This window comes from Rhineura floridana, chromosome 18, assembly GCF_030035675.1.
Source record: "Rhineura floridana isolate rRhiFlo1 chromosome 18, rRhiFlo1.hap2, whole genome shotgun sequence".
Classification (NCBI taxonomy): domain Eukaryota; kingdom Metazoa; phylum Chordata; class Lepidosauria; order Squamata; family Rhineuridae; genus Rhineura; species Rhineura floridana.
The window spans coordinates 11,697,044-11,713,363 of record NC_084497.1 but is presented as its reverse complement, the minus strand read 5'-3'; the positions used below and the strand labels follow the sequence as shown (position 1 = coordinate 11,713,363).

The window sequence follows — 16,320 nt, the reverse complement described above, 5'->3', positions numbered from 1 at the left end:
GGGAAGGTGCTCCAGGCTCCTGATCAAGAGGGAACCCTAAAAACACGCTTCCTCTCAATTGCACAGCCGTGTAAAGTTTGCTTGCGCTCTTTTCTCTTCTCTTGCAAGACCCTATGCCAGAGAACGAGCCATTTTGAGGGCTCCAGAGGGTCAAGGAGGAGGCAACGCAGAAGCCGCCCTCCCCAGCCCCAAGACATGAAGTCCAGGCAGACACGCTGGAAGAAGAGCCTGGGCAGGGATCCATGGGACACCCTGAAGACAGGGGTGACAAATGGCACATGAAAAAGCCACCTGCATCCCCGCTCCCTGGGCTCTCCATCCTGGAGGCTGTTTGGAGCAGGCACCCCCTCCACCTGGTGCCTTACAGTTGTTTTGGACTGCCCCTCCCCATTTGAGGGCTGGTTTAGGGGTCCCTGAAGGGTGGCTCAGAAAAAAAAAGATCTTTATGCCAATATGGCAAAGGGGGGCAGCGAAGCAACCAGGGTCTAAGCCTAACTGCACGGAGCGGGGGGAGGCAAGGGCATCAAGCCTTTCCCAAGCCCCCAAGGACCATTCTCACCTCGGCCCTCGAGGTGCACCATGACGGCAGAAGAAATTCACTCACTCGGGGAACGGCTGCAGCTGAGCCGGAGGACCCGCCCTTTGCAGGCAGGAGGTCCAAGTCCAGTCGCTGGCAGCATCTCCAGGTGGGGCTGAGAAGGGGTCAGCCCTGCAGAGCCAGTGAGCTGGGTGGCCCAAGGGTCTGGCCCGGTACAAGCGGCCCCCTCTCTTCCTCTTAGCCACCCAGACATTCAAGGCTAGTGATTGTAAATGTCACAAGATATTCTCTCTCTCTCTCACACACACACACACATCTAGCCCTTGCTATGCTCACACACACAGACATCACTTGTTAGGATGCCATTTTACATATCCTCACCCAAAGCCCATTGACTGGTTTCTCACAGCCCCTTCAACTGACGGATCAAGCCCACGCTTGCATCCTGCAGGGCAAAACAGGGAGGTCACTGTCTCCCCAGAAGGAGCACCCACGTCTCCCAGCATGCAGCGGTAAGTGGGTGGGTGGGGGCACTCTGGGTCACTCTCCCGGCGCAGGGCAGGCAAACGAGTGGCAGAAGAACCCCCCAGGCTCCTGAAAGGGTACATTATCAGCAACATGCGCAAGAAGCACCTGCAGCCGCAGAATCAGGCCAAAGGGGGTCCCTAGTCCTACCCCGTTTACCGCAGTCTGCAAAGGGAGAAGGCCCACAAGCATGCCCCGAGGGCAACAGCAGCTGTCCCAGCCACTGGGAGAACCAAACATGTTGGGGTTTGCACAAGAAAAAAGAGGGGAGCAACTTGCCCCCCTCTGTCCACCTGTTTTTAAAGTGTGATTTTCACTGAGGCATGGATTGCCCAACCAAACCCAACCCAGGAAGGTGCATCAGAAAAGAAAAAAGAATGAAAACCAAGGCAGGTTTTCCTGTTTATCAGTAGAGGTTTCTCTCTCAACATCAAACCTGCTTGTAGGAAGCAGACTTTGAAGGACCCAGTAAGTTAACCAGGCATCTTTCGATTCCCCATAAGGCAGTGCTGGGGGTTGGGGGCTCTTCTTTGGAGGTACAGCCCCCTATGCCATCCCTGACAGATATCAGCCTAGCTTTTTCCTGGGAAGGTGGGTGGCCCTGCTGCCTCCTCCTCCTCTTCTAATAATAATAATAATAATAAATTTTATTTTTCAGTTGCCTATCTGTCCGGGTTAGGGACACTCTAGGCGACATACAACAGAATAAAACAGTACATATATACACTAGAAACAATCAAATTAAGCTAAAAACCATCCTTCAGTTCATATAGCGTAGAATTAATCTATCCCAATCTTGTATGCCTGCCTGAAAAGCCAGGTCTTTAGGCCATGGCGAAAACTTGACAAGGAGCGAGCATGTCGGAAATCAAGAGGGAGAGAGTTCCAGAGGGTGGGGGCCACAATTGAAAAAGCCCTCTCTCTGGTCCGCACCAGCCTAGCTGTTTTCACCGGTGGGACCGAGAGAAGGTCTTGCGAGGCTGATCTCGTCAGGCGGCACACTCTGTGAGGCGGTCCTTCAGATATACTGGGCCGAAACCGTAAAGGGTTTTAAAGGTTAACACCAACACCTTGAATTGGGCCAGGTAAACAACTGGTAGCCAGTGAAGATCTAATAACACTGGAGTGATGTGATCCCAGCGGTGGCTATGCTTAATCAAGCGTGCCGCTGCATTCTGTACCAGCTGTAGTTTCCGGACCGTTTTCAAGGGTAACCCCACGTAGAGCGCATTGCAGTAGTCTAATCTGCTGCTGCTACTGAAGGTATCTGCTTCTCACCTGTCCATGGAGACCCAGAGACCTTCCAAATCACCTGAACTCTGCCCACGTCCCCTGCGGCTCCCGGGCATCTCCTGCCCTCCTAGAGGCAAAAAGTGGCTTTGATAGCCACTGCTGTCGCTGCCGCCACAGTCGCGCTGTTCCCTCCAATGCAGTCAGCCCTTCTGTGGCTCTCCCAAGGCGCCTCCTACTTGCCAAACCTCCCCGCTGCCCTGGGGACGGCCACAAGGTGGACTGGCATTTCCCCACCACGCAGCACCCGCACAGAAGAGCTGCAGCCTGCTCCTACCCCCACCTTAGACCTTGGGGGGGGGGAGGATTCGGGTCTCCTCCCCTAAATGTTCCCCTCGTTGGTTGCCTCAAGTTCCATGAAATTTGTGCAATGACAGCCATCAAGCTCAATTTTAACACGCTTGTTGCTAATCAAACTGGAAAAAGTTTTGTTTGGCAATACCTTGAAAAGTCACAAGCAGCTCCTACAGCCCATAAAGCGGCGGCTGGGGGGAGGGGGAGAAGTTGCTGGGTCCCACCTCCCATCACCCTCCGACTGTTGGCCATGCTGGCTGTGGGGCTCATGGGGGCTGCAGCCAACCACCCCGACCCAGTTCGGCAGTAGAGCATGCAGAATGTACCAGGCTCAGTCCACAGCATGCCCAGGTAGAGCCACTGCTGCCAGCCAGTGCAGACAAGACTGAGCTACATGGACCATAGGCATGGCACGGTAGAGGGCAGATTCCGATGTTTCTGTTGAAATCAGCCTTTTATTCAGAACCATGAGGGCTGGAACCTTAGTTTACGGACCAACAGACTGACTTGGTATATAAGGCAGCTTCCTACATCACTAAAGTTTCTCCCCTCAAAAAAAAAAGCCACCTCAATGCCAATGGAGAGAAGAACGCTATGAGAAAGCAAATCAACCTCCTGGAACAAGCAGCGCCCAGAGCCAAAGCTCTTTCTATTGAGAAATAAGGCTGTTGGAACACAGAGATGCTAGTAGAGGACTCCTACGGGTGAAGGAGGGCAGGCGGAATGAGGGACTAGGAGGCAGAAAGAATGGGGTGTGAGAGGAGGATGAGGGAGGGGGTGGGTGGGGGGTGGGAGAGCAGAATGGACACCACAGAGCCCCAGAGGTTGCGGCAGGCAACTCAGAGCAGCAGCTGTTTCGTTCAGAGAGAAGGAATTTTAACTTACAGAGCTGAAGTCAGCAAACCCCATGGAAGAGTCTTTGGAAGGTTTACTCGAAGAGGAGGAAGGAAAGAGGTCTCTTCCCCTAAATAGGTCCCCAAACCCCTTTTTACTCTGAAACGGGTCACTGCTGTCAGCCCCAAACGGCTGAAATGGATCAGGGGGCTTGTCAAAATCAGAAGACCCGACTTGGCTGACAGGAGGAGTTTTACCTGGAAAAGGTTGAGAGAAAAGGGAAAAGGGGGCAGGCGGTGAGGGTTAAGACACAAAAGAAAGGGAGAAGGTTACTTACCATAAACGGGGGGGACGACGACTCGACCACCTAACCCTCCCCTGGAAGGGGAAGTGTCTGCCACGTGGACCTCACTCCCTTTGGCTAGACTACAGTAGGGCACCGTTTTACAGCGCTTCGCTTTACGGCGCTTCGCTAATGCAGCAGTCTCAATTAGACGCAATTAGACTAAAGCCCCACTCATACGGCGCTTGTTCCACTTTTACGGCGGTTTTCAGGCGTTGCACACCATTCTATTCAATGAGTTCCGCTTTTCAGCGGTTTTCGCTTTTCGGCAGGGGTCTGGAACGTAACCCGCCGTATGAGTGGGGCCCTACTGTACTTCAGAAAACACACTTCCCTCTTCCCAAAGCCCAACCCTCCTGCTAAAAGAGTCAGGTGTGTGTTGTTCTAAAAACAAACGGGTTCAGGGTGGAAACAGCCCAACGCCTAAAGCAATTGGGGGGGGCACGTCTGTGGCCTTCCAGATGCTGCTGCTGCTGCTGCGTTCCAACAATGGGTTTGGGCAGTCGTGCTGGGTCTCGACCAGTCTTAATGTTAAGTCACTTTGGGCCAATTTTGTGAGGAAAAGCAACTGAACAAACGCAACAAAGAACAACAAAAACTCCCACCATCATCTCTAACCATTTGCCATGCTGGCTTGCTGGGAGTTGGGCAACACCTGGGGGTCACAGGATGCCCAACCTGATCCTGGATGCCGCCAGTTTCCCAGCCCCCGGTTTAAAGGTGAGTGTTTTTGCCTGGCTCTTCCTTCACAAGAACTAGCAGCAAAGGGGGGGTAGCGGACCCAGGAGCCACGGGGGGGGGGAGGAAGGGCTCCTCCCACCGGTGCCACCGTCCCTGGAGTCTTCCAGTGTTTGATTGCTTTGCTGGCTGATTTTGGGGCAATGGGCGACTCTCTCTGCTCCCCCACCCTGCTCTGGAAATCAAAAGAGCTCCCTCTGCTAGGGAAGAACCACAAGAGTTTCAGCAGTTGCCCAAGTGGTGAAGAGCAACCACACTGAGGGCTGGGACTTCAGCAAAGTGAAGACAAACAGCCCCATTTGCCGCAGCCAGGCAGCCTTGCCAGCTCCACCCATCTCGCCAGCACAGCAGTCCCAGTCCCGAGAAAAGGGCCACACGGGCTGCGCAGGGGGCCCTTCAGGCAACATGGCGGGGCCACTCAGATGGGCCCCTGTCAGCAGCACCGGCTTCCTTGCAGCTGGGGCAATGGCAGGCGCCAGCCTCCATTTCCCTTTCCAGCTCTCCTTGAGCCTCGAACCCACCCTTCCAACTGAGCCAGGCCCTTGCCCCAATACTGCCTGCTCTGACTGGCAGCGGCTCTGCAGGGGCTCTAGCAGAGAAAGGCACTGGGAGATGCCCGGGCAGGCCCTCCACTCTGGACGGCAGCTGAAGCACTTGGAGCCCATTCTTCTGCTGCAAAGAGCCCTCTGCCCACACAGTGGCTGGCAAGGCCCCCATGGCAAGACAGCCACCTCATCCCATCAGGGTCCATAGCCTGATTCATCCAGGGGGCGGGAAGGCGAAGGTCTCGGGGGCACGTCTCCAGCCCCACCCAGCACCCCGAGGTGGCCAAGCAGACATGGAACAGGCGGCGCACGGGGCTCACTTGGCAAGTGACATCATTTCAGTTTCTACCCCAGTTGGATAGCTGTCCACTTTCAAAAGGGGAACAGGCACCGTTTGTGGCTACGCTGCTCTCCCCCCCCACCTGGCACAAGGTGCCCCGGAGGCTCTGGAGGGTCTCTGAGCAGACACCTCCCTTTGGAGATGGTGCTTCCTGCTCCCAGCTACAGACGCCCGGGGAGGGGGAGAGAATGCTTCAAAGCACAGCAGCGGCAGCAGTAGCAGCAGCGTCCCCCCTTGCCCCAGGCAGCCCTTGCGAGGTACTGAGGCGGCACCCAGTCCTGGCTTGCCTTCCTCCTGGACCGCTGGCAACAACACAGACCAGGCCTCTGCAGCACAGCACAAGACCTTAAGAGCCCTGAGCCAGCTGGGCAAGGCCGAGGGGCCCCCTCTAGTCCAACATCCTGGTCTCTCAGAGCGGCCCGCCAGATGCCCAGTGGGAAAAGGCCCCCCAGCAGGACCTGAGCGCCTGAGCCCCAACTCTCCCTGCTTGCAGTTCCCAACAACTGGCATTCAGAGGCATTTATTGGGAGAGGGAGAACACAGCCCCTGTGGCTATTACCAAGCCACAATTCTCTGCCGGACAGCATACTGGGGACTTCCTCTGCAACCTTCTTAAGATTCAAACAAAAGGCAGACAAGTGTCAAATCCCAGGCTTTTTTCCCAGGAGGAGGGGGCACCAAATAAAAAAAGTAGCTACCAAGTTCGCAGAAGAAGAATCCTGTGTAACTTGAAAGCTTGCATAAACATATTGTGACCATTGGTAGGCCCTAAAATAAAAAGGTTATCCTTTCACTGGCCCAACAGACCAACGCAGGTGGCAATACAAGCCTTTCCCTCATCACAGAATTTCTTAATATTTCAGCCACTGAAAAAAAGTCCCCAGCGGTGTGGGAACATGGCTCAGGCCCTCAATTTAGAAGCAGAAGCGTTAACCACAAAGAGACACTAAGATGCCAGTTTTGCAAAGGCAGCTTTTCAGCAACTCTGCCTGTGAGAAGCCTGCGCATCTCTTTTTTTAAAAAAAACAACGCTACATCCAAAGGCCTTGATTTCAGTCCCAAAGCCCCTGTGCTGACCAAAACCTTGCACATCCAACAACCAACAGAATTTAATCCAACGCGTGCACACACCACTCGCTTGCTTTGACCTTTTGCGCACCGCAACTGTGGAAAGCTACAATAGCCATATTATGTCATTTCTTGTGGAACAACTTTGTGCTGAAGCTACAAATCTTGGTGTGAAATAAATAAACCAACTACAAACTACAGCAGACTTGAAGAAAAGTGCACTGGTCAACACAGGAGTCGCCAACCTTTTTTGGACCAGGGGTACATTTAAAATTTAGAGAAAGTGCTCAGAGCACCAGTCACAAAATGGCTGCCATGGTGTGTGTGGCATAACACAAAACTGAAGAGTAGTAATGGTGAAGCTTTCCCATAATTGTATTTCTCTACTAGAAAGGCTTGACCTGTTGAATTTCTGCCTGCCATATGGCTGTTAAAGGTGCAAGAACCCTGTTTTTCCTCAGTGCCAACCCTAAACCCTAGGCTGCCATCCTGTACCCACTTAACTGGACGTAAGCCCCATTAAACACAAAGAGACTTACTTCTGAGTAGACATGTTTACCACTGTATGGTAAGTGAACTATACAGTGAATTCCTAAGGAGTCCCTGGCCTTTAGCTCCTAAACCACTTTGCAAAGTTTTCACAGTTGCCTTTTGGGTGGGGGGATTTTTTAACATCCACCCGCACTTATTGCAGAGCAGTATGTGCAGAAAATAACAGTTAAGGAGTACCTGATCTTAAGCGAACCTACCACAGGAAAGATGCATCCTGGTTGCTAGGGGGAAAGGAAGGGCAAGCTATGGAGATTCCAAGGACTCGAAAAAAAGACAGAAGCAGGAAAAGGGAAGGCAAAACAGCAGCTCTTTAGGACCCCAGGGATTCCTGGTGTCTAAACAACTCCCTTATCAATCACAGCTCTGACTTCACTCACTGGCAGCAAGAGTAATGGCAGGAACAGCCAGGCCAGCTCATTTCACAGAAATCACTCAGAAGGAGACCTGCACATTTTGCTCCATAACATTCCTTCTAGGAAGATTAGAGACTTTTTTTTTAAATGAAAGCTCAAATTCTGGGCCACCACCAGGTGCACCCCTGAAGGCCTTTGCAGGTGCCATGACACCTGCGGGCAACGGGTTGGTGACCCCTGGGTTAGCCAGTTGCTGCATTCGCCTTGCTGACATCTCCCTTGAGCTCCAGGGCAGGACCCGGAACCCTTGTCTTTATGGGCATGCCACACACCTGGCGGAAATGTACAAGCTGGAAGGTACCTCAGAGGCCATCTAGTCAAACCCTCTGAGCAGCGCAGGATCTGCAACTACAGCAGCATCCCTGGCAGGTGGGACCGCCCAGACAATGCTTAAATAGCTCTGGCAAAGTTAAGAAGTACGGTACCTATATACCAAAATCTGCTACCTTTCAACTTTCACCCTCTGGTGCCACAGAGAAAGAGCTGGTTCCATCTTCTGTATGATGACACTTCCAATACTTGAAAGCAGCTATCAGGACTCCCCTAAATCTTCCCTTTTGCAAGTTTAGGGGAGACCTGATAGCTAATTTCAAATATTGGAAGGGCTGTCACGCCTAGAGGCCTTTCACCCCTTCCAAGAGGTGAAAGCAGCGCAGGCCTCCCCTTTCTCCAGACTAAAACCTCCCTCCCTTTCCACCCGTTCCCACCGGGATTTGACCTCCAGGCCCCCTTGCCATCCCCTCCTTCTTAAAATGTTGGTGCCCAGAACTGGACCCAGCCTAACCAGCTTCTGATAGAGTGACCTCAACGGATCCTGCCAGGGCTTCGAAGTGGGCGTCATGGACCCAGAGAACCCCAAGGGGCCAACCAGGAAAACAGCAGCACAAGCGACCCTGACAGTGTGTGGTGCCTCAGATCACCAACTAACCGCATCGACTGAAGAGGCCGGCTTCAGAAAACCTGCTGAGGAAAAGACAACAGCCAGCTCTCTTGCCATCACATAGCAAAAGGTGGGAGGGCGGGTTTAAAAAGGAAATTGGCCTCCTGCACTTATAGTCTCTTCCAAAAACACCAGTACCTTTGAGACTCGACCCAGGGGTGTGTGCACCAATCAAAAACCAGTTTGCTTGCCATGACAGCCCCGCCAACACTCTGAGTCTGCACTCCACTGAGCTCAAAATGCCCTCTGCCAGATTTCCCCTTCTCAGGCTCACTGGGGGAAGGGAATCCCTCAGCTTAAGAGGAACACTGTCCAGGTGCCACGCGTGGACTGCACCTCCTCCAACACCACGCACATTCAGGGCTTCAGCACTGCACCACTGGGCCCCAATCCAGTGCACAAATGTCAGGTGTTGATGAGCACAATCACCTGGGCGGCTTCTTGCAATACCACAGAGGGAAAAAGGTCTCCCTGCTCCACCTCAGTCGGGCTGCTGTGGCCAGGCACGTGTCTGAACATGTTTCTGAGCCATGGGGGTCTCCTTCTGCAGGGGAAAAGCAGGCACGCCTGATCCCAGCGAAAACAAAATGAAGGCACAGATGGGCAGCTCAGCAAGAACAGTGCTTACAATTAGGATACAAAACACACGTGCTTGCAAAGGAACACATTACTGGAAAGCAAACTGGAGGGTGCTTGTCAGAAGGGGCAGCATCGTCCAGGTTTAGACGGTCCTTTTGAGGCCTCCTGAGCATCAGTCAGCAGAGCGCAAAGGTCGCTCCCTGGTTAGCAGTGCCAGCTCTGCTTCCCCCGCCCGATATTGCTGGCGAGTAGCAAAGCACCAACCGCACAAAGAGGAAGTGGCTCTGGGTGGGGCCCTTGCAGCCGGTCCCACGATGATTGCAGCAGCAGCAGCTGCCCCAGAAGCCCTGAACTGACTTGCAATCACTGACACCCACACAGAGACTTCCTGAACTTGAAAAAAAATAATAATAAAAAATCTGTTTCTCTCTTTTGATGCTCAACAACTTTTACCTAGAAGCTAGTTGGTGGTGAGCAGTGACAGATCGCTTATCAGCAGCGAGTGTAACAGAAAAAAAAGCCTTCCTAATAATCAGCTCCCCACCTGGCTGATTCTGGCACAGAAGTAAGCAAGCAACCTTCCTCTCCGGGAAGGGCCTTGCCGCCTGATGCTCTCTGGGCTGCATGTTCAGCATCTGCACTGCTGGCTCTTAAACGTCACCCCAAGGTGACACGGCTCCCTTTCTCCTCGGGGCCTTCTAGAACAGGCATGCACCACTGGGGCAATGGTGGTGGTGGCAGCTGCAGCCTGGCCGAGGAGCACTGTCTGCCAGGAACGCTGCCCCCTCTCCAGCCTCAGAAAGGTGGGAGAGAGCATTTGCTCACAGCACCCTTTGTTTGGAGCCCAGAACACAAAAGGCCCCCACCTCAGACCCCGCCAGCCCCACAATGTTTCCAGAAGACTCTTTCACAGCTGGATCTATGCACACTTGTCATGCATTCAAAGTGGGTCTCTGGCAGCATCCCAGAGTCCTCCGACCCTCTCTCTAGCCTCTCTGCACCACACAGGATGGGGGAAGAAAGGCGAGGGGCACAGGCTATTTGGCAAGGTCAGGCATCCAGGGAATCAGAGGTGCCAGCGGCAGCCAGGGAGGGGAGGGAGGAGTGCCAAACAGAGGGAGGGGGGTTGGCAAAAACACGGCAGCACTTGCTAAGGAAGCTCAAGAGCCCCCCTCCCCCAGGACAGAAAGGACACAACTGCAACAGTGTGCGTTGTGGTGCTTGTGTGTGTGCACGTGTGAGAGAGAGAGATGCCCCCCAATACATTCTGGGGAGACTCCTGGACTGAGACTCTTCGGCCACCCTCTCCCCAATGAGAGGAGGAGGGGCGGAGGAAGGGCGCCCACAACGGCAAGGACTCACCACTGGGCGGTTTGGGCCTCGGAGGCATGTTTCTCTTTGGCGGGAGGGCAGGAGTCTCTACTTTACTCTTAAAAGGGTCGTCCGAGAAAGCAGAGCCGCCAAAAGAGGAGGAGAACGGATCAGAAGCCGGAGGCTGCAGAGAGAGACAGAGAGCGGGAGAGAGAGGGGTGGGGATGGGGAGGGGAAGCCAGTCCAGGCTGCGGGAAGTGCAAGGGGAAAGCGCAGTGCAGGAGCAGCAGCAAGCCAGGGACTGGGAAGCCCTTTGCCCAGCTTGGAAACTGCTTCACCCTGGAAAAAACCACCTGGAGGCCCCGGGGAATCCCAAAGCCAGTGACTCGGCCCCTCGCATTGAACACCCGGAGGGAGGCAGGACGTGGCTGGGTGTGTTTCAGGGAGACACGAGGAACGGCAGAACCTGCCACGACAAGCACAACGCGCAGAGCGCACAGCTTCTTGGTCTCCAAAAGAGCAAGCCAGGAAGCAGTTGCCAGAGGTGCGATGCCCAGTTCCCCGGGGAGAGCCCTGGCGCAGAGACAGAGAGTTCCTGCATCTGGAGATGGGCCTGGGGCTCCAGCCTCCACAGAAGACCACCCTCACCCGTTGGCGCACGGAGGAGCATGGAGGGCACCGCATGTCAGAGAAGCTGCCTTTCCCCCCATCTGGTCCATCTAGGCCACTGCTGTTGTTGTCACTGATTGATTTCAGGCAGGGGACCTTCCCAGCCGCACCTCGGCAATGGTGCTGGCGGGGATTGAGCCCGAGACCTTCTGCTTTTAAAACTGATGCTCTGCCACTGAGCATGCTTCTAGTCCTCATGGTTCTGAATAAAGAGCTGATATAAGAGGGACACAGGAAACTGCCTCATACCAAGTCAGGCCTCTGGTCCATCTTGCTCAGGACACTGACTCGCAGCAGCACTCTAGGTCTTCAGACTCAGGGGATGTCCCCATCCCTGCCTGGAGACACCAGGGGTCGGGGTTGGGACCTTCTGCATGTAAAACAGGTGCCAGACTCTCGCAGTGACATTTAAGGAGGTAGTGCGCAAGGGGGACGTGTGGCGTGGAACCTCACAAGAGGCTTTGTTCGTCCAGGCAAGCTGTGCCACCCCAGCAGGACAGAGCCATCAGCCTCCCCCCCCAAGGCAGGATCCTGGGCCAGGCCTGGAAAAAGGCCTTTTGCTTGACCCAGCCCAGCCAGGCAACGATCCTGCTGTCTCTTCTAGCGGGCCGGTCACTGGGAGCCGAGCCTGGGATTTTCTGCATGTAAAAGCAGGGGCTCTACCCCAAAGCAATGGCTTCCCCCCCCCCCGCCCCCCAAAACACCCCCACCATCAAATGTTTCATGAATTTGCATGGAGGTTATAAAGGGCAAAACCCCTGGAAAGGCGGCTGATTTGATTATAGCTTCGATCCAAATATGCTCTACTCAGAGTAGACCCACTGAAATTAATGGACCAAAGTCCATTAATTTTAGTGGATCACAGCCAACATCAATCAGACTCAAGAGTAGAAGAACTGAAATTAATGGACATCACTGACTTAAGCTAATTCCTGCTAATTCCAGTGCTAGCCCTACTCAGAGAAGACCCACTGAAGTTAATAGACTTGACTAACTTAGGTTCATTAATTTCAACGGGTCTCCTCTGAATAGGACTTAGTCAGATCCAACCCAATAGGACTACTCTGATTATGACTAACGTTGGATGCAACCATATACTTTAAAACAACCACCACATGGGAACAGCGTACTGGACTTCAACAATTATTGTGGATTTTCAAATGGAAAAGAGGAGCGTCTATTTTGACAGAAAGAACTGGCCAGAGTCCTCTCGGTGGTGCTGGTGTGCCTGTCTGGCAGTCACTCGCTCATGGGAGGGTGACCCACTCCTGCCACCTGGTGGGAGAAAAGCGCTTTGCAATCCTGACTTTTCTTCAAAGCGCTTCTCTTTCTTCTACACACAGACAATCTCTCTCTCTCTCTCTCTCTCACACACACACACACCACATATGTCCTTGTGAGGTAGGCTGGGCTGGGCTGACAGAGAAGCACAGGAGAGGGTCATTTACTCCAGGCTATCCAGCAAATTTCAGTGCTGATTTCAGGGAACTCTTTGCCACCTAGGCTAAAAATGTAAGACCAGAGCTCTGGGCATCCGTGTGGGGGGTGGTCACAGGGGAACACTGTTGCTGTCCCTCCCTGGATGAACCCTAAAAAAGAGCTTGTTTCTAGAACCTGAGCATAGGAGGCAAAATGCACACACTGACTTTCTGAGTTTTGCGGGTGTGGGAAACTAGCTCACCCCACCCTGAACCCTTTCAGTGTTTTATACTTCAGCCCCCCCAAAAAAAGAAACCATCCCAGAGATTTGGGGGGGGGGGGATTCTGTCTCTTGGTTTTGAAGTGGAACAAGGGTGAAAAAGGTTCCTTTTGGACCTCCAGGCCAGTTTGGCTGAGTCAGCCGGCAAAGCTGCTGTGAAAGAGGGTGAAGAGCCTTTGGGGAGGGAGTTACCTTAGACATCCGGCTGAAATCGGCAAAGCCTTCGCTGCTGCCGCCGTTGTTGAAAGCGCTGCTGCCAAAGGGGTCCAGCGTCCCAAAAGGATCTGAAATGAGAAAGGGGGAAGGGCTGTGAGTTCCAGATTTAGTTGGACCAGGCAAGATCCCTTGCGGCCCTGCATGGCTCACGGATCATGCGCAGCAGGGGGCAGCGGAAGCAGCCCCCTCCCCCTCCCCTGCAGGCCTTCTACCCCTCCCCAAAACCAAGCAATCCAGTAACCCCCCTCCCCCCCAAATGGTTTTTGCAAGTACTATTGGCTGGCAATAAATTAATGAATGTTGGGCAGCCTAACAGTAGGGGAAATCTCAATTCAAACCCTGCCCCCTTGGTGGTGGGTCATCCTCTCTTCTCACCTGGCCCCTTCGAAGAGGAGATGCTGGACGACTGGAAAGGATCGCTGTTCTCAAAGAAGTTTGGCTATAATCACAGAAGCAGAAGGAAACATTGTCACAGGCCCCTGCGCATCACTCACGGTCTCCCCCAGCTGCGGCCTGCGCTCACAGAGACCCTCCAGAACTTTCCGCCTCTTTATTGGACTCGCTAGGCCAGCAGTAGCCAACATGGTGCCCTCCAGGTGTTGCTGGACTCAAAATCTCCCATCAGCCTCAGTCGGCAGGGCCAACAGCCAGGGATGTTGATGATGATGAGGGGAGTTGCAGAGCAACAGCACCCTGGGGGCACCATGTTGCCGACCCTGCTGTAGAGGCAGACGTTGCCTGTGCCTGACCCTGCCGCCAGCTGCTACAAACCGCTCAGTTTAGAAATGGCAGCTGGTTCCAAATGTAGCCGCAACAGTCTGGAAAACAACCGCACTGCCTCCGGGTCCTTTCATGAACATAATTCAAACTCAGGTAGCTTGCCTTTAAAAGGCACCTAAGAGGGGTGCAAAATTAGGCCTAGAAAGTGGCTAGGGAGAAGTTTCTCTCCATCTCTCATAGTACCCTAACCCAAGGGTGGGCGATTCAGGGCAGACAAAGCGAAGGACTTCTTCACGGACAGTAAACGGGAAGCCTCTGGAATTCAAGATGTGGTGACATCCCACCAACTTAGCCAGCTTTAAAAGGGGATTTCACGAGTTCACAGAGAGTAAGGCTCTCAATGGCTACTAGTCACAGCGGCTATGTTTCACCTCCGCTCTCAGAGGCAGAATCAGGACGGCTCTGAATTAACAGTTGCTGGAAACCTCAGGGAGGAGAGAGTTGCTCTTCCGCTCAGGTCCTGCTTGGGGGCATCTTTCCTTTGGGGTCCCTGGTCAGCCACTGTGAGAACAGGATGCTGGACTAGATCCTTTGGCCTGACCCAGCACTGCAGGGCTCTTCTTACTTTAATGCCTCAAAAGGCCTGGGACCCAAAAGAACACCTTTCCCCTGCATGAACCTGCCCAGGTATTGTGATCTCCCTCAGAGGTCCTTCTCCAGGCCCCTTCGCCTTCGAAAGGGAGGCGTGGGTGTGGCGGAGGCAGGGCCTTTCCTATTGTGGCACCCCAGTTATGGAATACCCTCCTGGCACCGAGTTTCCGTCGCCACAAGCCTTTCAGAGACTGCTTAGCCATCTTTTGTTCCGCAGGATATAAAATAGTAGAGTAAGCCACAAATAACAGAACAACCCAAAGCAGCCTTACTTTCGAGGGCAGCGTGGGGTTTTTTGAGAACGGATCTGAAGTAAAAGGATCACTTTTCTCAGGCTTCTTAAAGAAATCCTCTGGCGCAGGAGCCCGAAATGGGTCACTTTCCTTAAATGGGTCACCTCCAAAGGGATCTGGCAGAAAAGAGAGTTGTGGCTAAAGGTGGGAAGTTAAGTGCCACTAGGCGGGGGTGGGGGGGGGAGAGAGAGACAGCCAGACAGACATTCACTCTCCTCCAGCGGGCTGGGACTGCACCGCCATCCCAGGAGGCCCTTTGTGGTTCCCGTATTAAAATGCCAATTTGTAGGGCCAGTGCAAACAGGGAAAGCAAATGCAACATGACAGCAGTATTTTATTGTCTGGTGTATTTTAGTGTTAATATCTGCTGAGAGAGTTATAATTACCACACATGGACCTCCAACTGATTAGGAACCATGCCAGATGCAAGCGTTTCCCCTGTCTTCCTTGAGAAGACACTTGCAGTAAATAATCCCGAAGGCTCCCTGGTGTTAAAACAAAGGAGCAAAAAGGTCACCAGAGCCTTGCGTCTCACCTGTGGCTCCTGCTGCGGGGGGCTGTTCTGCAAAGGGGTCATTCTGAAACGGGTCACCTGGGTGAAAATCAAAGGAAGAGGAAGGATTAGCAGGTCCAGCCATGCTTGCGCCCCAAGATGAGATCATTCACACACTCCTTTTGCCACTCACTGCCTTTGAAGGGGTCTGCTCCTTTGAAGGGGTCTGACCTGAAGGGGTCTTCTGCCTGGAAAGGGTCTGTATGAAGCTCTTGGGTGGCACTGCTGAACATCAGAGCTTTGTTCTTGAACGGATCGTCCTGCTGCCACACGTACAGCATCACAGAGAGAGAGGAGATAATGAGCCACAGCAGGCAACTGTCTCGCCGGCATCTACAAGAACCTTTGAAGCCAAAGCAAGATGGCTGCCAGCAGGAGACAAGCCTGAACGTCCGGGTGAATCAAAAACCACCAAAGGGAAAACAGCACAGCCAAAATGTCCCTAAGCTCTGCTATTAAACATTCCTCAGCCTCGAGCTTACGATCAACCCCCAAAATCAAATGAACAAGCTCTGCTCAGTGCCTCACCGAGGTCCCAAACCTGCCCCGGTCTCTCTGGGGGTTCCCCTCGTTCAAGTTGGCCAAGTTGGTCATGCTACCGCCAAGGACCCCATTCAAGGCTTCGTTGTACTGCTCAATGCTCCGGCTGGCTTCCTGGTGGCCCTCTTGCAACTGGGACAGCTTGTTCCTCGCCTGGATGAAAAAGAGGCAGGTACAAAGTGACGGAAGATCGATCCTTCACACCGGGGGCTGTTGGGATCCTAAACCATGCTTGTGTGAACACCTTGTCTTTCACACTTTTCAGCTTGGGAGGACCCCCCACAATAGGGAGGTTGGCCCCCATTTTCTCAGCTCTGTCCACATAACAACATTCTTCAAATGTTCTTTTTTCAACCCTTCACCTCAAGCTTCAGCAAACAAGGATCTGGGGGAAGTTGGATATTCCAAAAATTGGCAGCACCTATTTGCTTTTAGGTCATTCCCACCCAAATCTGAGCTAGTGGTGGTGGGGAAATCAATGCCAATCCTGGGGAATGCCAATTTGCAAGATTTTTTGCTCTTAAGAAAAAAATGGGAGGAAAGTTCCTTCACCCTCACAAATATCAAGCCTCCACCTAACAGACAGCCAATATGTTTAGCGTAAGACCTCCAAAAGATGGCAGAAAAATATTATTAGCAAATGATCGTAACAAGAGCTAGCGCAGGGGT

The 16,320-nt window shown here is 53.2% G+C and overlaps 1 protein-coding gene across 6 annotated transcripts in view; it reads right to left on the bottom strand.

The window, feature by feature from the left end:
• The window catches only part of EPS15L1 (epidermal growth factor receptor pathway substrate 15 like 1), a 52,628-nt gene that overhangs the window by 11,812 nt on the left and 24,496 nt on the right, over positions 1-16,320 (bottom strand). For 4 of the 6 annotated variants that reach the window (XM_061600615.1, XM_061600613.1, XM_061600618.1 and 1 more), the window contains 8 exons: positions 15,640-15,804; positions 15,245-15,374; positions 15,094-15,150; positions 14,538-14,674; positions 13,270-13,333; positions 12,871-12,962; positions 10,362-10,494; positions 3,533-3,738 (listed from right to left, as the gene is read on the bottom strand). In XM_061600615.1, the coding sequence (XP_061456599.1) occupies positions 3,533-3,738; positions 10,362-10,494; positions 12,871-12,962; positions 13,270-13,333; positions 14,538-14,674; positions 15,094-15,150; positions 15,245-15,374; positions 15,640-15,804 (984 nt within the window). The remainder of the gene's footprint in view (positions 1-3,532; positions 3,739-10,361; positions 10,495-12,870; positions 12,963-13,269; positions 13,334-14,537; positions 14,675-15,093; positions 15,151-15,244; positions 15,375-15,639; positions 15,805-16,320) is intronic. The other 2 variants (XM_061600614.1, XM_061600617.1) reach the window with 1 other exon arrangement.